Raw genomic sequence first — 20,419 nt, 5'->3', positions numbered from 1 at the left:
TTCCGATAATGTTCCAATCATTACAAAAAAATAGATGTTTATGCACCTCTCATAGCATGCGAATAAGAATTTCGGATGATACCAATGCTGATTCTCTCACTAGAGTTTAATCTTGTTATTACAGGATAATTTTATCTAATGTACTCTACAATTCTTCCAAACTTGAGTTAGTTTTCTAGACAAAAGTTCTTTTTACAGAGTACCACCTTAAGGTATAATAATTTGGATTTTGCCACCTGTTTGGTTCTGGCAACCAACATTGCGTTTTTGTGTCTTCTTCCTTACAAAGCAGCTCCAAGAAGCAGACCCCCTCCCTTTCCAGAACATTTCAGTGGGAGAAACAGCAATACGTCACCCACCTATTTGCCCTTACAGATTGGAACTTTTCCCTCACCCAAAAGCTGATATAATCATTTCTATTTCATAGGGTGAAGAGATAAGGAGATGTATCTATACCATTTATTTCATGGGCAAGCGAACCCTGTTCATTGGGTGCCGGGCAAAATGCGTGAAAACCATCATTGTGAGTATAACGATTGAATCGCCCTTCCAATTCCTGCAGCAGCATGGGGAAGTTTTATCGTATGTCACACTTTTCAGATGCCTTCACATCTATTCCTTCTGCCTCTCCTCTTCCTCCTCATCATCCTCATTGTCATTGTCATCGTCATGCAAGGTAGCGGTGGTAGCAGGAAAACTCAGGACAGCAGGAAGTCAGGAAACAGGGAAAAGCTGCAATATTCAATTGCATGGTGAGGAAATTGAAAGACTGGGAGCCTGGGAGGACCTCCTCATTGTCACAACAGGGACAGAGGAGACGGCCAGCTTCCTAAGGAAAGAGAAGGTGCACCTGCTTGTTTAGAAAACAGGACCCCAAAGCTAAGCACGTCTGCACTGCTGCTTTGGAATCTGCAGGAAAATTCTTTATAACTTCCTGTCCTGCCTCTTCCCCAGAAGACTAGCCATAGCCTCGGCCTATCCTACAGAAACAAGATGGTTTGGCCCTTAAGCTGCAGAGCTTGGGGCTGCAGAAGATTCTGTGGGGTTTGGGGGTCTTGTTTTCCAGTATCCAGAAATGTTTTATTGGAACACAGCCATGCTCATCCATTTATTTTTTACTGAAGTATAATTAACATACAATGGTATATTCGTTTCACACGTACAACACAGTGATTCAATAATTCTATATGTGGAACCTAAAAACAAAACAAAGGAACAAAGAAACAAACCAAAAAAAAAAAAACTGAAAACAAACAAAAAAACCAGACTCTTAAACACAGAGAACAAACTGGTGGTTGCCAGAGGGGAAGTGGGGGGGGGCAGAGGGGGAACCAGTGAAATAGGTGATAGGGATTGTGAGGTACAAACTTCCAGTTATAAAATAAGACAGAGATGAAAAGTGCGGGCTAGGGAATATAGTCAGTAATCGCGTAGCAATGTTGTCTGGTGACAGATGGTGTCTGCACTCATTGTGCTGAGCACTGAGTAATGTAGACGTGAGTGTGTTAGTGCCCTCAAGAATAAAGCCACCTGGGGCGCCTGGGTGGCTCCGTGGGTTAAGCTTCTGCCTTCGGCTCAGGTCATGATTGGGGATCCTGGGATAGAGCTCCCTGCTCCCCGGGGGTTTGCTTCTCCCTCTCCCTCTGCTTCTCCCCGCCCATGCACTCATGCATGCGCAAGCTCTCTCTCTCTCTCTCTCTCACTCTCTCAAATAAATAAACAAATCTTTTTTTTAAAAAAAGAATAAAAGCATCAGCGATGGGGATTAAGGAGTGCACTTATCATGATGAGCAATGAGTAATATATAGAATTGCTGAATCACTATATCGTATACCTGCAACTAATATATTGTATGTGAACTATACTGGAATTCAAATTAAAAATTTAATTAAAATTTTTTTTAAAAAGAAGAAGAAGAAGAAGAAAGGCAGGCCCAGGCCAAGTGTACAGCCTGTAGGGCTTCCCTAAACTACAAGAGACTCACTTCTAAAATGTTCGAGGCTTCCCCTGCAAAGGCCTCTCCGGGCTCAGCAGCATGGGGATGACTAACACACCAGGAAGGGGCCGGGATCCCCAGTGGCATCACCTGCATTATTCTTTACTCTGTTCCTGCTGCCTCCTTTCCCGGTGGTCTTCATCCTAGTCTCGCGCTTGCCTTTTTCCTTTCCGTCTTTCCTGCCTCCCCACTGCATCCTGCCCCTGGTGCCCTCCAGGCACACAGCCCGCCCCGCCAGCTGGATTTCCAGACCACGACGGGACAGAACCCACGGAGATGGAGGTGGGGCCTCGTCCCAGCCCAGCCTTGTCCCTCGGTTTCAGACGAGAGCATGCTGTGCGGGCTTCTTTGGTCCCCAGTGCCAGCCCTGCCCTGGGAAAGCTGGGAACGTCTGCTTTGGAAACGGGATCTGCTTGGACGGGGTGAACGGCACGGGTGTGTGTGAGTGTGGAGAGGGCTTCGTGGGCACAGCCTGTGAGACCTGCGCCGAGGGCAAGTATGGCGCCCACTGCGACCAAGGTGTGCACCCTCCTCCCTCCCCACCCAGCACGACCTCCCCACCCACTGTGGGAAAGCAGCGGGGGGCCATCTGCACCCTAGCTCTGGGGGAGGCTGGAACCCCACCTCTATTATCATGTGAATTGTGAGAATGTCTGTGTTGTGTAATTTGCATAGAACAGTGTTTTCCAAACATTTTCAATCACTAACTGGACCTGTTCCTTGACCTTCCCCAACCAACCACGTTTCTGTGTTTGCCTGTGCGCACTGATCCTCATGGTTAGCCTCTCAGGTTTGGACATTGCTTCATAGTTTGAAACGCCCGTTTGTGCACGGTATCTGGTTTAATCCACACAGGAACCTTATGTACCCATTTTACAGACGAGTATATTAAGGCAGAGCTGAATGACTTCCCTTAAGGTCACACCTGGTGGGAAGCAGAACTGAGGTTTGAATGCATATCTTGCCTGGCTCCAAAGCCTTGCTCTTGAATCATGCAGCCCTTTACCTGAAGATTACTCTATTAATTCACCTTCCCAGTAAGCCACATGCTTTAAGCTGTTTTCACAAAAATCATCATCTGTTTGCATTCTCTGACCTTGTGCCCAAGGATGCACACACATGGGAGGAATTTCCTAATCCATGATGAGAAAACGAGGTATTTTTTTTTCCTACCCTGAACTAAAAACCATAAGTCGGACCTGACTATCACTGCTTTGTCATCAGCTTTCCAAGCCAGACAAAACCAATAGATAATTGAATCACTACAATTGGACCATATAATATATAGTTGCAACTGTAGTGCTGACTCTTTCTGTCATTTGGAAGCATCTTCTGCTTCCAGTTGTGCGGGACTTCCTAACCGGTGATCCGTAGATGACCTTCATGGAGTCTAGCGAAGTCCCAAACCTGAATGCTTTTCCCTGGGGGAAGGCATCCAAGGCTTTTAACCAGTTCTCAGAGGCTCACGGCACTGCTGCGTAACAAAGGAATCGGCTTTTCTATGTTGTAAAAGAAGGCAGTGCTATCCCAGGTTTATATAAACCTAGTGGACAGACCTTAGGGAACAAACATGCTTCCGTCCCAGGGCGTCGCACACGACCCTGAGTCCTCCGCTAAGCTTAGCTGAGGACATGCTCACCCTGCTTCCGTCACCAAGCCACAGTGCTACACGTCCCACAACTGTGGTCTCTGTCAAATCATGACCCGACTCAACTCTTCTCCTGTGCCCCCTGCCCTTCCTGTGAATCCAGCCCTCCGTTGAGGACAATGGTGCTCTGGGACCAGGTGGGAGAATGAAGTGCCCTTCATGCGAAGTGCCTCTTCATAGTAAATGATAATGAGTTCCGGAACACAGGCCAGAGGGCTAACAATTTGTGGGCGCTTTTCCACTTAGTGTGTTCTTGTGTCCATGGGAGATGCAACCAAGGACCCTCAGGCGACGGTTCCTGCACCTGTGACCTTGGCTGGCGAGGAGTGAGATGCGACACAGGTAAGGACAAGCCCCTCAGTCCTTATGATGTGTTCTGAGCCTCGCTTCCCAGCAGCTACCTTTCTGTCTTCCTAAAATAGAAAGACAGCTTTAGGGGGCGCCTGGGTGGCTCAGTCTATTAAGTGTCTGCCTTCGGCTCAGGTCATGATCTCGGGGTTCTGGGATGGAGCCCCATGTCGGGCTCCCTGCTCAGTAGGGCGTCTGTCTCTCCCTCTCCCTCTACCCCCCACCACTTGTTGTCTCCCTCTCTCTCACTCCCATCTCCCTCTCAAGTAAATAAATAAAATCTTTAAAAAGAAAAAAAGAAATGACACCTTTATTACCTCCTTTGGCAACCAAAGTAGCTCCTACTTGCCACAAAAAGTTTGTAAAATAAAGAAAAGCAGGGGCGCCTGCGTGGCTCAGTCGGTTGAGCGTCTGACTCTTGATTTCGGTTCAGGTCATGATCTCGGGGTCGTGAGATCGAGCCCTTCACCAACTGGCCCTCACCAGCAGCGAGGGGTCTGCTCGAGATTCTCTTCCTCTCCCTCTCTGCCCCTCCCCTTGCTCATGCTCACTCTCTCTCTCTCTCTCCCTCAAACAAATAATAAATCTTTTAAAAAAGAAAAGAAAAGCAGAAAGAGAAAACTAAGAAATACATCCCCACAGCAGGAACAAACTATCATTAATATTTTACATTAGCCTGGGCGCCTGGGCGGCTCAGTTGGTTAAGCGACTGCCTTCGGCTCAGGTCATGATCCTGGAGTCCCTGGATCGCGTCCGCATTGGGCTCCCTGCTCGGCGGGGGGTCTGCTTCTCCCTCTGACCCTCCCGACCCTCCCCCCTCTCATGCTCTCTCTCTCTCAGTCTCTCTCTCAAATAAATAAATAAAATCTTAAAAAAAAAAAAATATTTTACATTAGCCTTCCAACCTTTTTCTAGGCGTGTGTGGCTGAGACTGCGCTCTGCACAGTGTTACAGACTACTTTTTCATTTCACGATATGTCATGGATATATTTCCATGTGAATAAATATCGGTAAATATCATTTTTCATTTTCATATACGATTCCATTATATGACTATACCACACTCTCTAAAACCAATTTTCTATTGTCATCATAATGCTGCAATGAATGTCGCATGTATACGTCTCCCACATTTGTCTAACTTACCCATTCACTGATACTTCTAGAGATAGGATTTCTGAGTCAGAGGTTGGCACTTTGGGGGAAGGGTTCGCTCTTTACTGCCAAGTTGTCCTTCAGAGAATATATCCATTTAATTTCCCACTAATAGGATCTGAACAGACCCATTTCCCCCAACCCCACCACACGGCACTGATGTTTCTTTTTTTCTTTAAGATTTATTTATTTTAGAGAGAGAGAGAGAGCATGCAGGGGAGAAGGGGCAGAAGGAGAGGGAGAGAAAAACCTAAGCAGACTCCCCACTAAGCACAGAGCCCAACACAGGGCTTGCCCCAAGGACCCTGAGATCATGATCTGAGCCGAAACCAAGAGTCAGACGCTTAACCAACTGCACCACCCAGGCTCCCCTGCACCGATGTTTCTTAATGTGCTCCAAGGTTGGACCTCCAGGCTCACTCGTCCTGCTTTCCTTACTGGGAAGAAAGACCCAGCCTACCCCCACCTGCTCACCCAATCTAGAAACCATCGGCGTGGCCTTCACGCCTTCCACTCCTGCTCCCTCACTCCCTCACTAGCATGTCTACCTTATTCTAACCTCCACATCCCCTCCTGCTGCTCGGCTCCCAGCAGGAGACTTGTGATCTGTCCCTCTGCCCCCTGTCCCAGCTTCCTCAATTGCATCCTCCACATGGTGGCGGGAGAGAACTTTCCAAAACACAGATGTCTTAGTTCAGGCTGCTATAACAAATACTGTAGACGAGATGGCTTATAAGCAACAGAAATTTCTCTCTCACAGTTCTGGACGCTGGAAGTCTGAGAGTAGATACCAGCACTGTCTGGTTCTGGTGGGACTCCTCTTCTGGGTTGCAGACTGCCAATTTCTCGTGTCCTCACACGGCAGAAGAGGCCAGGGTGCTCTCTGGGATCCCTTTTACAAAAGCACCAATCCCATTCGTGAGCACTCCACCTTTATGACCTGACCATCTCCAAAGGCCCAACCCCAATACCATCACACTGGAGATTAGGTTTCAGCATATGGATTTGGGGGGGAAAGAGGACACAAACATTCAGCCTATAACCATAGGTAAGACCATATTTCCCACCCCCTCCCCAGGACTTGACAACCTGCTATGGTTCTTCATTGCCTCCAGGAGAAAGTTCATCGCCTGCAAGAGAAACAGCTTAGCAGGGTGGGGTACAAGGCTCTTCACCAATTGGCCCTCACCCAGTTTTCCAGGCTGGTCTCCGTGCACACCCTGCACAAGGAGCTTCCAGCCTAGAAGTGGAAATAAATGTTCAATAGTGTTCAAAAACTAGTGGCATGAGAGCACAGAGGAGAGAGCCTCTAGACTAGAGCGAGGAAGAGAACTCCTTTGTTTGGGGCAAACGCCCCACTCCCAAGCACATGGTAGACATCACTGAGGCCAGACAGGGGCGTCACATCTTGCTCAAAAGAGCACAGCATGTCGCCACTGCCTACTCACTGAAGTTGGCTCGAAGGTTTAGAGCTCATTTCAGAGAGGAGGACCTAAAAGACGATTGGGATTTCAGTCGATAGAGAATGGAGAGAGAAGGGATTTCCAGGCTCAAGGAAGAGCATACATAAAGGCACAAAATCGCATTGCATCCATTCCAGCCTGCTGGAGCCTCTCACTGTTCGCTCTGACACAAAACGGACCGCTTTGACGGTCAAGTCTCTCCTTCTGGACCTTCTACGTGACTCAGCCAGCTCTGATGAGATTCTATCCCAAAGACTCTTAACACGAGCATCTTTCCCAGAGGGTACTCTTTCTTCGTCTCTAATGCTTTCTTTCTGGATCCTCCCCTGCTGGGAAGTATCTTTTAGCTGGGTGTCCAAGGGCAAGAGCCTATGCTCTTCCAGGACGTTTAGGAATGAATGGAGCTCATAGATAAAAGGGACCTGCCGTGTGCCTGCCTGGCCCTGGGTTATTTTTGCATATGCGAAAGAAAAAAAAAGTTTAATATTAGTTATAATTGGGTTTTGCTTGTTTATATCACTGTGTAATAAAATGATGAAAAACTAGAAAGAATAAGGAACGTAAGAAATATAAATGAAAGTAAAAAATCAGGCCCCAGTGAGGAACATGCATCAACATCCAGACCTTGAGGGAAGAGACTGTGTTTTACTCTCCTTGACTTTGCCATGTGGCACGGAGCCTGGCACACAGTGGACAACTCCATCGGTATATTTGACCTTCCAGTTTGGCTCTGAGCTTCCTGGCAGCCCACGCAAAAAATGATTTACAAGGTCCCAGAGTTTTACATGGTTCACATGATACGAATCATTACTTCCGAGGAATTAAATCTTTTCTTACCACCAAGTACTCAAAGAAAGTTCTTGAGGTAGGTTTAGTATGAAAGGACTGACCCAGCAATTGGTTCTCTTTCTCAGAGATCACGAAAGACGGCTGCAATGGGATGTGCCACACCAGTGCCAAGTGCGTACCTCGGAGCTTTCTTTGGGGGTGATGCAAAGGGGATCCTTTCCTAAGAGCGTCCACCTCGGGGTAATCGTTTCCTGAGACCATTTCGGAAGAGTTAGGATAAAATTAAGTATGAAATGAAAATTCCCTCTGAAAAGGCCACCATCACCTTGCCAGACGCAGCCTTTTAAACAAGCTGCCCCCTGAGTTACCTGGCCTGTTGGCAAAAATGCCAGTTGTTACCCCCAGTTCAAGCCACAGGGACTCTTTCATAGAAGCCAAGGATAGGCAGTGCACCTGACCTTCATCCAACCTTGTTCCTGCCGCCAAGCCTTACTTGTTCAGACTTCAGCTTCATACTGCCAACTCCCAGAGGGGCTTCGTGGTTCATTAGTTGGCCCAGTAACTGGGCTTAGATCTGAATTCAAATCAGCCTCTGTCCATCTCATTGTCTGCATGACCTTGAGTCAATTACTTTATGCTTCTAAGCCTCAGTTTCTCCATCTATAAAATGGGACTAATAATATCTGCTTGTTAGGGCTATTGGATATTGTGTAGGTTCTACAAAGTAATGTGCAAAGCACAGCTCCAAGTACATAAGTGGCTCTCTAAAGATTGGTAGCTATCCCGCCTATCCCTGGGCCGATGCTTGCATGTGCACACCTGCAGTTTTAGCTGCCCCTGGCGGGGCTGTGCTAGGAATGGCCTCTCCTTCCACCGCTTAGGCAAGACCTGTGAGTGCCACATGGGAGCAGGAGCTGGGTGCTGGGGATGAAGGGGGTGGTGTTATATGGTTTTTGTTTTTTGTGTTTTGTTTTGTTTTGTTCTTTCACAAATAGCACTTGCCCCTTCTCATTGCAGCTGCCTTCTCAATCCGGACGGCACAGCCTCGTGCAAATGCGCAGCAGGATTCCAAGGGAATGGAACGGTGTGCACAGGCAAGCGAGGAAGGGGTCTGCTGGGGGACACGAGGCTAGCATGAGCTGTTGAGAGGTCTGTGTTCCTGCAGACTGGCTGGGCAGCTGCTACCAGCCGCTGAGAGTGAACTGGATGTACCAGGACAACTGATTGGGCCCCGGGGCAAGAAAACTATTGTTCACGGACCGGGCATGTGTTGGCTTAGGAATGGATGGGTCAGTTGCACCTGTTTTCGTCTCCAAACAGCGGTTCACGGCCTTGACCGTGATTGAAATCACCTGGAGAACTTTAAAAACACTGGATTGATTGACCTAGGGTGTGGCCCAGGCGTGGGGACTCTGGAGTGGGCCAGGGGCTTGAATCCCAGTTCTTCCTCCTCCTACCCACGTGGCTTTGGGTGGGTCTCTTACCTGCTCTGAGCCCCCTCAGCTCACTTATGAAGTAAACAAAACTGTGTCCCCTGCAGAGTGGTTTGGGGATGAAATGACCTGTCTGTACAAGGGCAGAATGAGACAGCAGTTTAAAGTAGCCCTGGCATCAGACTCTCCCGGGTTCGAGTCTAAGTTCTTATCATTTGTGCTACCTTGGGAAAGTTGCTTGACTGATCTTTGCATCATTTTTTTATCTGTAAGTTGTAGGCAATAAGAGAATCTCCCTCACTGAACTGTTGGGTAATAACCTGGATTAATCCCCGTGACATGCTCAGAACAGCCCTGGCACAGAGCATACTCAATAAATGCAAGCTAATATTCTTAAAGGGCCCACCACACATTTGGTGCTAGAAAAATGGAAACACTTAGCATCATTTTTCTCTTATGCACCTTGTCCAGGCAGGCTTCGGTCCAGATTATAGTGGAGCTGGACAATGAACCTACCAGCCTGCTTCCTAGACCATCTCACCCTGTGGATTCTCCCAGCATGGAGGCACCCTGACCCAGGCCCCAGATGTTTCCTGCAGTAGGATGTGCTCAGTATGCCGGGGAAAACAACTGGGAAGAGACAATAACTATAACGTTTCTCTTGCCCTCTGTTTTTAGGAAAAACTGTGAAAGCAGAAGACACAAGTTAATAGAACAGCCAACATTTCTATAACACTTTCATATACATGATCAGATGGGAGTCTCTAAACCTGTAGACAAAACTCGATAGGTGGACCCCAAGGTTCATATTAACTAAGCGGCTTGTCCAAGGTCACAGCGTGGGACTCCAAGTGGATCTGGGTCTTTGATCTACTTTGAATTAATTTGAGTACATGTTGTGAGGCCGAGGTCCAAGTTCATGTTTTTGTATGTGAAGATCCAATTGTCTCAGTATCATTTGTTGAAAAGATTAATCTTTCCCCCATTGAAATGTGTTGGCATCTTTGTGGAAAACTGGTTGACCTTAGATGTATGGGTTTATTTCTGGACTCTCAATTCTATTCCATATATAGATGTCCTTTATCAGGTTAAGGAAGTTTCCTTTTATTCCTTGCCTGTTGAGTTTTTATTATTAAAGGCATGGAATTTTATCAAATGCTTTTGTTCCTTCTATTGAGATGATCATGTGGCTTTGTCTTTAATTCTCTTGATATGCAATAGTACATTAATTGATTTTTAAATGTTAAACCACCTTGCAGGGATGCCTGGGTGGCTCAGTCAGTTAAGCTCTGCCTTCGGCTCGAGTCATGATCCTGGTGTCCTGGGATCGGGTCCAGCACTGGGCTCCTTGCTCTGTGGGAGCCTGCTTCTCCCTCTGCCTCTGCGTCTCCCCCCACCCCCACTGCTCATTCTCTCTCTCTCTCAAATAAATAAATAAAATCTTTTAAAAAATAAATAAATAAACCACCTTGCATTCCTCAAAATTCCCACTTGGTGATGGCATGTAATTCTTCTTATATATTGCCGAATTTGATTTACAAATATTTTCCTGAGGGTGTTTGTGTTTATATTCGCAAAGGATATTGGTCTGTAATTTTCTTGTGCTGGCTCTGCCTGGCTTTGGTAGCAGCGTGATACTGACCTCACAAAATGAATTGGAAAGTTTTCTCCCCTCTTCCAGTTTTTGGAAGAGTTTGTGAAAATTTGCTATTTATCCTTCTTTAAATGTTTGGTAGAATTCACCAGGGACGACCTCTGGTGCTTTGTGTTCTTTTGAACTATTCATATTGAATCCGGTGCCTGACATTTTGAGGTATCTTCCATTTCTCACTCGAGTAAAAACACGTCACTGGTTTTTTTTTTTTTAAAGATTTTATTTATTTATTTGACAGAGAGAGAGACAACGAGAGGGAACATAAGCAGGGGGAGTGGGAGAGGGAGAAGCAGGCGTCCCGCTGAGCAGGGAGCCCAATGCGGGGCTCGATCCCAGGACCCCGGGATCATGACCTGAGCCAAAGGCAGACGCTTAACGACTGAACCACCCAGGCGCCCCTCATCACTGTTTCTTTTCCCCCCATCTCCCTCCTGCTCTGCTTGGCGTCCCCCCTCTCTCCTACAGCCATCAACGCCTGTGAGACCAGCAACGGAGGTTGTTCTGCCCAGGCTGACTGTAGGAGAACCACCCCCGGGAGCCGGCGGTGTGTGTGTCGGGCAGGCCACACAGGCGATGGCATCGTGTGCCTCGGTAGGTTCTGTCTGTCTCGGTAGGTCCCTCACTGTCCAGTGGCCATGGTTCAAGAATCAGAGTCCTGGCCAGCGGTCCTGTTATTAGGACCTGCCACTGCTGGAGTTATCTTTAAGTGTATCTGGGCAGGAAGGCATGAGGGCATGAAAATGTGACCGCAGCGGGACGAAGGTGTGTGATGGCCAAAAATCACCTGGGAAGGAGGAAAGGGAGAGACTTGTTCCAGTTAAACATTATGGTGGTGACTGAATTTTTTTTAACACTTTTTTTTTTTTTTTTTTTTACACAATAGCACATTCTCCCTATAGAAAAATTAGAGAATGCATATATGCTGGGAGAGAATATTCTGGAAATAACCACCCTTCCTATTGTTCTATCACTCCAGTTTGCTATGTAGACACATACTTCTTTGAATGAAAATTCTGTTATGATACATAATGTTTACTATGCCTCGCAATATGGAAGAACAACTCTCTCTGAAAATAAGTGTACCTCCAAATCATTATCTTCATGGCTACACACTGTTCTACTCTAAAGGCGTGCCGTAGTAGTTGTCGGACTTTTAACATTTTCGTTGTAAAAAATATATATATATATTCACACAGAAGCATTGCAAGAATAGTACAAAAGCAGGTCCACTTGCTTTTTACCTGGATTCACTATTGTTGATGTATTGCTCCATTTGCTTTATCATTTGCCCTCTCTATGTCTGTACACATTTTTCCTAAACCATTTGAGAGTGAACTATATATATGATATTCCCTTTACCCTTAAATACTTGGGCATATTAGAGAATAGGGGTGAATTCTTGCATACCCGCAGCAGTTAGCAACTTCAGTCAATTTACTACTGATATGATACGTTTGTCTAATTGCCATTTGTATTCTAATTTTGTCCCCTGACCCCATAACATAATGTCCTGTTTCGGCATTTTTTCCTCTAGAGCAGGATCCAGGTTAGGGATGGGCATCATATTTGGCTGCCATGTCTCTTTAGTCTCCTTGAATCGTGGAGGATTCTCCAGCCTTGCTTTGTCTTTTATGACATTGACATTTTGGAAGAAGACAGTCCACCTCCCCAACTTTGTTTTACATTGCATGTCCTTCATGTGGGGTTTATCTGATGTTTGTTCATGATTATATTGAGATGATGCACTCCAGACCCGATATCACAGGAGCGATAATGCATCCTGCTCAGGATATCACACCGGAGGCTCGTGATTTCCAGCCGCCTCTCATCTGTGATGTGAATTTTGACCACTTGGCCAAGGTGCTATCTGATTTCTCCACGGTACTGTTGCTTTTCCCCTAGTGCTACTAAGAAGCAGTCAATGGGGAGACGCTTGGGCACCCAGCAAAGATCCTGTTCCTCATCAAAGTGTCCTCCTAGATGGAGAATCTATTGATGATTCTTCCCTGAAGCAATTATATTGTGATAGTTACAAGTGACTTTTTTAATTCCTAAATTTCTTCCTTCATAGCATGTTGGATTGGACTCCAAGATTCTATTATTTCAAGTCCTTGGCTGAAAATGCTCATATTCATTCAGGAGAGGGACAGGTGCAAGCCCACAGACTATGCTTCTGCTGGCAAAGTCCCGTCCCAGAGGAGGTGACTTTGAGAAAAGAGTCTGGGACCTGCCCTTTTGGGTTACTTCTGCCTCAGAGTTGTTGGAAAACTGAATCACACTTGGACATCTGCTCGCCTTGTTCAGTTCGCCATCCTGCCTCCTTCCTCAAGATGTCTTTACTTGGAAATGAGGCTTGATTTTCATGCCACATATTGGGTTTTTGTTTTAAAGAGATCAACCCATGTTTGGAGAACAATGGTGGCTGTCACAAGAACGCAGAGTGCACACAGACGGGACCCAACCAGGTGAGCTTCCCCGCCTCCCAGGCCCTCAGTTTTCCTAGGGGCAAATTCCTGGGCCCTCAGACCCAGGCCTGAGAGACAGGCGCTGAGAACAGACCTGTGGACACCAGCAGCAGAAGCAAACACCGTAGGGGGAAATTCTGAACGAATTCCCCAAGAGGCCATTCTGTGGGAATGAGAACTGGTGGGGGTGAGGGCACAAAGAGTTCTTGGGAGAAGGGGCTTCCTGTGTGGGGAGACATAGACGGCTGCCAACACAACATGGTTTCAGAAACACCTGGAAAGTTTCCAACAATGCTCTCCTTTCTTTCGGCTTTCTGATGTCCAGAATCCCACACTTTCTCTTTGGCTTGAGGCCCTGAAATGCATGTGCCACAGCAGAAGATCGTGTTCTTGGGCCCTCTGTCAGTCGTTCATTCCCTAACATGGCGAACCTTGCAGCCGAAACTAGCGTTAACGAGGAAATTACCTGTATCAGAAACTGGATGATGAAGTCAAGTCCCCAGGGAATGTTCTAGGGACTTTGTTGAGCCCCAAACCTCAGTGCCAGGTATCCCATTAGGCAGAACAAGCAGGTGGCTCAGTTGCCCAAAAATAAGAAAAGAAAAAAAAAACACACACTTCTTTTAAAGAAGTGTGTGTGTGTGTGTGTGTGTGTGTTTGCACATATAACCTTGGAAAAACCCAGCACAATTAGACATATTTGGGGGTTCAGCTCTTGCCACTGAGTTCTTATTTCAAACCACATATGGAATAAGGAAAACCTAGAAACGTTGTGCTGCTCAGGGCCTCTCCAAATCCTCCTCCAGACCTAGAAGGCAGTGAGAGGGACACAGGGTTGATCACTGAGACAGGATGTTAGCCCAGGAGGGGCGGCTGGGGGGTGTCTTGATAAAGGTTTGGGGCCGAGGTCCGGGCCCATAATGAAGGAAGAGGCAGAGGAGTGAACACCTGCCGTTGGACCCTGGCTCACCCTGCCAACGAGTTCCGGTTCCAGCAAGTAGACATGAGACCGGAAAAGCCGCCTCTGGTGGACACATTAGGAGCAGGTGCCCTTTCTTCTGGATGCACAGCTTGGTAACTAGAGCGGAGCTGGGTTTCAGCCCCACTCACTCCCATGCAGAGCGCCAGGGAAATGAGGATGAAGTAGACATTCCCAGCTTCCTGCAGACAGTGTCCCCTCCCTCAACTTCAAGCCCCCACTGACTTCCTTGGCCAGTGGGTCTGACGGATTGTTTTCCCATGTGCCACCCATGTGGCTCCAAAGCTGGCCTCCAGCAGCTCCCAGCGCGGGCACCTCGGGGTGGAGCGTGGGTGGAGATGCCAGTGGGCCGTAGCTTAGCTTCCTTGCCACTGAGCCTTTACCAAGGTGACAAAAGAGGTGAGTGCCAAGGAGGCAAGGGACCAACTAAGGTAACAGTGTTTTAAAAAAGTAAAGTCTCCTGGCAGCAAAGTTAGGCTGTGTAGGCAATCCCAGTGCTACTGTGAAGTGTGCTAAAATGTAAAATGACAATTATCATTCTAGGAAAGATCTTACCAGTACCAAATATAGACTCTTGTGGCATTACCGTTACCATAACAGAACTGGAACGCGAGAGCCAGCAGAATCTCCCTGTGAAATAACTCATTTCCTTCCCCTCCCGGACAGGCGGTCTGTAACTGTTTGCCCAAATACACTGGAGACGGGAAGGTCTGCACGCTCATCAACACCTGCTTAACCGTGAGTATGGTTCTGGGGCCGGTGCCCTCAGCGGACAGGCCTGGGGTGCCTCCGACCCCCCTTCTGGGGTGTGGCACACAGAAGAGCCTCCTTCAGAGAGGCTTCTGGGCCGTGAGGCTCATCTCTCCCTCATGTTCCAGTTGTAGCTGGAGAAACTCCATTCTCTGCCTCTGTCTTCACATGGCCTTCACCTCTATGTAGGAGACTTCTCCTCTAGGAAGGACTCCTGTGGACTCCACCTGCTTCATCTAGGATGCTCTCATCGCAAGATCCTTATTTATATCTGCAAGGACTCTCTAAACAAGGTCACACTCAGAGACACCAGGACTTAGGGCATGGGCAGACCTATATAGAGAGCAAGCACCCAGCATAGTCAGAACTTGAACCCACGTCTGTCCTACTCAAAGGCTGCGCCCTGGATCACTTTTCGGGTGCTTGTTCCTCCCACAAGGCAGCGAGCCCCAGAGGAGGACCAGTCTCTGCACCTTACTTCCCTTCTCCGTATCACCAGCCTCTAGCCGTGGGCATGAGAACAGCACAGACGCCACGTAATTAAAGTCCTTCCTCTCCAAGCTCCATCCTGACTGCCCCCTTGTGTTAGTCTGGCAAATGCCTCAGGGGACCACGTCCCCACGTAAAGTGATTGCAGAAAGTGGGGTGCTGGGATATGGAACTGTTAGGACCAGACCCATGGCCAGCTTTATTTCCACAGCTGTTCTTCAATGATCCTCTCCATCTGTCTGTCTGTCCGTCTGTTTTGTAATGGCCACCTTGTCTTGGCAACTCACGCAATGAACACACATGCTCCTGAGACTCAGGTACAAGAGTCATTAACTCATGGCCCCTGCACCCATGACTGCCATCACCCACTGGATTCTTTTCAAGAAGAAGGGAAGTTTGTTTCTTATTTTAATACTCGAATAGTATTAAAGCATGTTTTTCTGCTGCTGAGTATGATCCAATAGAGAGAAGGAAACTGGTACTGAGGGAGAGAAGTAGATTGTTACAGGAGGAAGGTCCAGGAGTGGATGAGGGGAAAGGGACCCGGAGCTCACAGCTGAGCCTCCAAGAGGAGCGGGGGCAGTGGTAGGTAGGCAGACAGGTAGTTGGTTAGTTGGTGAGTCAGGCAGTTAGTCAATCAGTTAGTCAGCCAGTTACATTCATGGCCCTTAGTGTGAATTAGCTTGAAAATGTCTGTGTCTGACCATTCTAACTAAATTGTGAGTCCCGCGAGGACAGAGACCACTCAAACTCCTACCTATCCGGTGGGAAACCTCATACAGGATGACACACGTCTAGGTCGATGGGCATTCCCTAGATACCAGGCACCATTTTAGGCACTGGGAGTTCATCCGTGACCAAGAGGCGAAGTCTCTTCCCTTCAAGAGTTTACACTGAGGGGGAAGAGACGGACACTTGGTGTGTAAGCGACAGGTCAGTCAGTTGTCAGTTTATTTGTTAAATAAGGAAAGTAGAGTTGGTGACCAGGCCCAGGCAGGTGGTGGGCGTCAGGGCAGGCAGATGGGCTGGTCCCTGTGTCTATTTTCTCCATAAGGTATGAGGTGAGCTCGTCCGCTGGGAGTGAGGGCCAGAGGTTGAGAGTTGCAGGGAGGAATGAAGGAGTGACGTGTCTTCTCCAGGGAGAGAGAAGGTAAATGCACTTGAAGAGTAGGCAGTGTCGGTGTGTGTGTGATAACTTTGTTGGGAGTCTGCACAGCGACGCGCCGCCCATCCGGCCGGGCCCAGGAGCAGCGGTGTGCTGAGCCCTGCTGTGGGCGGCTGGGCCAGGGCCGAGTGGGGAGCCAGGGGCGACTGGGCCCAGTGAGCGGGCAGGAATGTGGGTGAGAAAGAAGTTGGCTCAAAGGAGGGGAGGCCCCTGTGGGTCAAAGGAGGCTGGAGCCACATTGGAAGAGGTGAGTTGAGATGATAAAAGCTGGTGGTCAGGGCGCCTGGGTGGCTCAGTTGGTTGAGCGACTGCCTTCGGCTCAGGTCATGATCCTGGAGTCCTGGGATCGAGTCCCGCATCAGGCTCCCTGCTCGGCAGGGAGTCTGCTTCTCCCTCTGACCCTCCTCCCTCTCATGCTGTCTCTCATTGTCTCTCTCGCAAATAAATAAAATCTTTAAAAAAATAAAAAATAAAAATAAATAAAAATTAAAAAGCTGGTGGTCAGAGAGAGAGGGATGTTGAAACAGAGCTCTCAGGAGCGTCCACTTTAATGTCGGGACAAAGTCAAGGGTGGTCCGGCGGTGGTGGCGGAGGAAGAGTTGGGGCAGGTATGGTGGAGACCACCGGCAGGGATGTTGATGATGACGACAGGTGTGGAGGGAAAGCTGGTGATCCAGGCACCACGGCTAGGACCGAAGAAGAATGGGTGATCATGGATTCCATGTTGCAGAAGGCAGCTTTCTTGGAGAGCTCACTGAGCTGTGTCAGCTTGAGGCAGGAATCCGGGACAGTAAGTCCCTCCCGAACCTGAATATCATGCTCCACAAAGACTTTGGGAACAATGGTTAGTGGAAAGGAAGATTTTACAGCCGGCCTTCAAGTCTGTTGACCTCCTTCTTTGTCAACCCCATCAGTGTTCTTTCTCCTGAGTTCATATTTTTTCCCCACTTCAAAACTTGGCTTAGGCTGCCGAGTCCTGCTTGGTGTTCCATGGATGTCAGCTTTGAACCGTACTTTGCTTTGTTTCTGTTTTAGGTCTCTGTCCCATCTTCCACAGTTTTTAAGCTCTTTGTGGACAAGGACAGTGTGTTCTATCTGTTTTATACCCACTGCCTTCTGGCTGACAACTGTTACCTTGACTATTATGAGATCAGAATTTAAGCGTAAAGCTGGGAATTGTCAGACAAGATTGGTGCCTTTCTGGCCAACCCCCAGGTGCTAAGAAATTTTCCATTTGGCACCTCTGGGCTTGTCTACATATGGCTGGAAATCTGCTCGGTTGGACCTGAGCATCTTGGGATACAAGGCTAGGTGAATAAATGGCCCTTACAACTCTAGGGAGTTGAAAGGCAAGTTCAGGAAAGGGGCAAATCATGCCAACAAGTCAGTTAGAGAATGAGTAAAAAACTAAATTTCAGTACAGAATTACTTGGTGAATACTGGCAGAGCTGGTAAACAAACTGATCTGATTCCTATCCCCCACCCCTTGGAAATTTGACCAGAGAAACGGCGGCTGTAGTGAATTTGCTATCTGCAATCACACTGGGCCAGAAGACCGGACGTGTACTTGCAAGCCCAACTACATTGGGGATGGGTTTACCTGCCGTGGCAACATCTACCAGGTAAGGAAAGGCATGTTTCCATAAAGTAAACCCTACATCCCTCACTGCGCTAAGAATCCAGGTTACCCAAGGGAAGGTGCAAGAGTTTTGTAACTTAGAAAACTCTACAAAAATGGGAAAGACTGTCCATATATAAATTGGCAATGAGAAGGGATTTTATCGACCCATGGGAATTCTCAGATCGATGGTTCTAGAGTCAGAAGCACCTGGGTTTGAATTCAACTCCGCCAATTAGAAATGTGGCATTGGGCAATAACGTCACCTCTCTACACATCAGCTTTCTAATCCATTAAAAAAAAATACTAATGGTACCAAGCCCATCAGGTTGTTATCAGAAATAATGTATGTAACCGGCACAGAGTACACAGTAACTCCAACGCATTACCATGATGTGGGTTGCTGTTGGAGCGGATGGGTGTGTGTGTGCATGCGAGCATCTCTACTGGGCACAGTGGATGATGGAGTGTAACACTTGTAGATTTCTACCCCTTTATCAAGTGAACGTTCTGTTATTTGGCTTAAAGAGGGACTAGAGCATTCTGGCTAATCAAATACTCTTGTTAATGGAGAACTGAAATCTGCCGTAAACCCATAACTGATTTTTTTTAAATATTCGAACTCTTAAAAATGCTCCTAAAGCTCAGCTGCTTCTGGACCTTTCTTTGATAAATCAAATGGTGACTCCAGAAAGGTTTTGGAACTCGCAGCATGTCCCCGTAGTCGTTCTGAACATCAATGGAAGCCTGTAGATGGGGTTTGAAAAAGGACCATCAGGGCAGATTTCCAGTTGAAAGTATAGGAGAGACTCTCAACCTTGGAGAAATTGTCCTGTGACAACCCTGGATGATTCTTGCATATAATCCCAGACATGAAGTGGCCCTGCCCTGTCTTTGTTTCCAGGAGCTTCCCAAGAACCCAAAAACGTCCCAGTACTTCTTCCAGTTGCTGGTAAGTACATGTGTGTCTGTCTCCAGCTGTAGGACTTGGGTCTCCAGCCAGATCCGAGGAAACTAGCTAGCCTCTGGAGCTGGTGAAGGGGGAAGAAAGTCTGGGAGCATGGATTTCTGAAATAGGGTCCCTGTTGGTCATTTGTGGACTTCTCAGGCCCCAGGTAGGCAGCAGGAGTAGAACCAATGAAGCCCTGGCCCATTCGACACACAAGAATGCAGTGTGTGCAAAAACCATCACACCAGTGGAGGAAGGAAGCATCACTAGGGCAATCAGGGAACTCTCTGGGTGAAAATATTAAGTTAGATCTCTATGCACATCATACATCGGAATAACTCCCAAATATATAAAAGATAAAAATCTAAACGAAGAAAATCGTAAAACCCAGAAGAAAATATAGTAGCCATAGGACCTTAGCATTGGCAAGAAGACAATTAGAACAGCTAAGTCATTCATCTTATTACTTACATTTGTATTATTATCCCAATTATGTAAAATATTTGTATGTAGAAAGACACTGGGAAAGAATACCTAGAAATAACGGGTGAGTTCTAGGCAGTGGGATTATGGGTGGTTGTTTCCTTCTTTATGCTGTATTTTCAAGTCCTTAAAACAGTAAGCATGTGTTATTTTTATAACCGTATAAAAATAAACATTATTTCAATGACAAAGAACGTAAATGGATTTGGGGCACCTGGGTGGCTCAGTCAGTTAAGCATCCGACTCTTAACTTCAGCTCAGGTCTCAGGGCTGTAAGATCAAACCCCACATCAGGCTCTGCCCTCTGTGGGGAGTCTGCTTAAGATTCTCTCTCTCCCTTTCACTCTGTCCTTCCCCTCCCCCACTCACAAGCGCTTTCTCTCTATAAATAAATAAATAAATAAATAAATAAATAAATAAATAAATAAAATTTAAAAAAAAAGAATCAGAATGACTTTGAATCCGAGACTAAATAAAACACAGATCGCCCAGTTCAGTTTTCCCACCAACTCTCTCTGCTATTTGTTTGAACCACCCCCCCCCATATTTATGTCAAATAGGTGACATGTGGCCCCACCTTCCTTCCCACAGGAGCATTCTGTGAGAGACCTGAGTGGTCCAGGTCCCTTCACCATCTTTGCACCTTTATCTGCAGCCTTTGATGAGGAACCTCGGGTAAGCATGAAGCTCTAGGCAAGCAGAAGAGGTTTGGGACTGGAACCCAGTCTTTGGGTGTCACCCTGGAACCAACACTGGTGCCATTTCTGGGCAGGAGACTTAGGATCAGCTAGTGCTGATCAGCAATGGAATGGGCTGCCTCTCAGCATAGGGACCCCTATAAAGGGAAAGGATTTAAGTGGATTGGGGGTGCAATGGCCAGAGGCCCACTAAAAAACATTTCTGAATAGGGTAGGAGGTTAGAAAAGATCAACAACTCTTAAATGATCCAAACCTTCCATAGACGAAAGAAAGAAAGAAAGAAAGAAAGAAAGAAAGAAAGAAAGAAAGAAAGAAAGAAAGAAAGAAAGAAAGAAA

General features: G+C 47.2%; 1 protein-coding gene across 1 annotated transcript in view; it reads left to right on the top strand.

The window, feature by feature from the left end:
• STAB2 (stabilin 2) overlaps positions 1-20,419 on the top strand; it is a 145,665-nt gene that overhangs the window by 88,712 nt on the left and 36,534 nt on the right. The window contains 11 exon segments of the mRNA XM_021687579.1: positions 428-523; positions 2,320-2,515; positions 3,891-3,986; positions 7,525-7,570; positions 8,417-8,493; positions 10,952-11,077; positions 12,878-12,951; positions 14,597-14,668; positions 17,837-17,956; positions 18,857-18,904; positions 19,976-20,059. Of these exon segments, the coding sequence (XP_021543254.1) occupies positions 428-523; positions 2,320-2,515; positions 3,891-3,986; positions 7,525-7,570; positions 8,417-8,493; positions 10,952-11,077; positions 12,878-12,951; positions 14,597-14,668; positions 17,837-17,956; positions 18,857-18,904; positions 19,976-20,059 (1,035 nt within the window).

Source organism: Neomonachus schauinslandi, chromosome 5 (assembly GCF_002201575.2).
Source record: "Neomonachus schauinslandi chromosome 5, ASM220157v2, whole genome shotgun sequence".
Lineage (NCBI taxonomy): Eukaryota > Metazoa > Chordata > Mammalia > Carnivora > Phocidae > Neomonachus > Neomonachus schauinslandi.
This window is presented reverse-complemented; position numbering and strand designations above follow the sequence as displayed.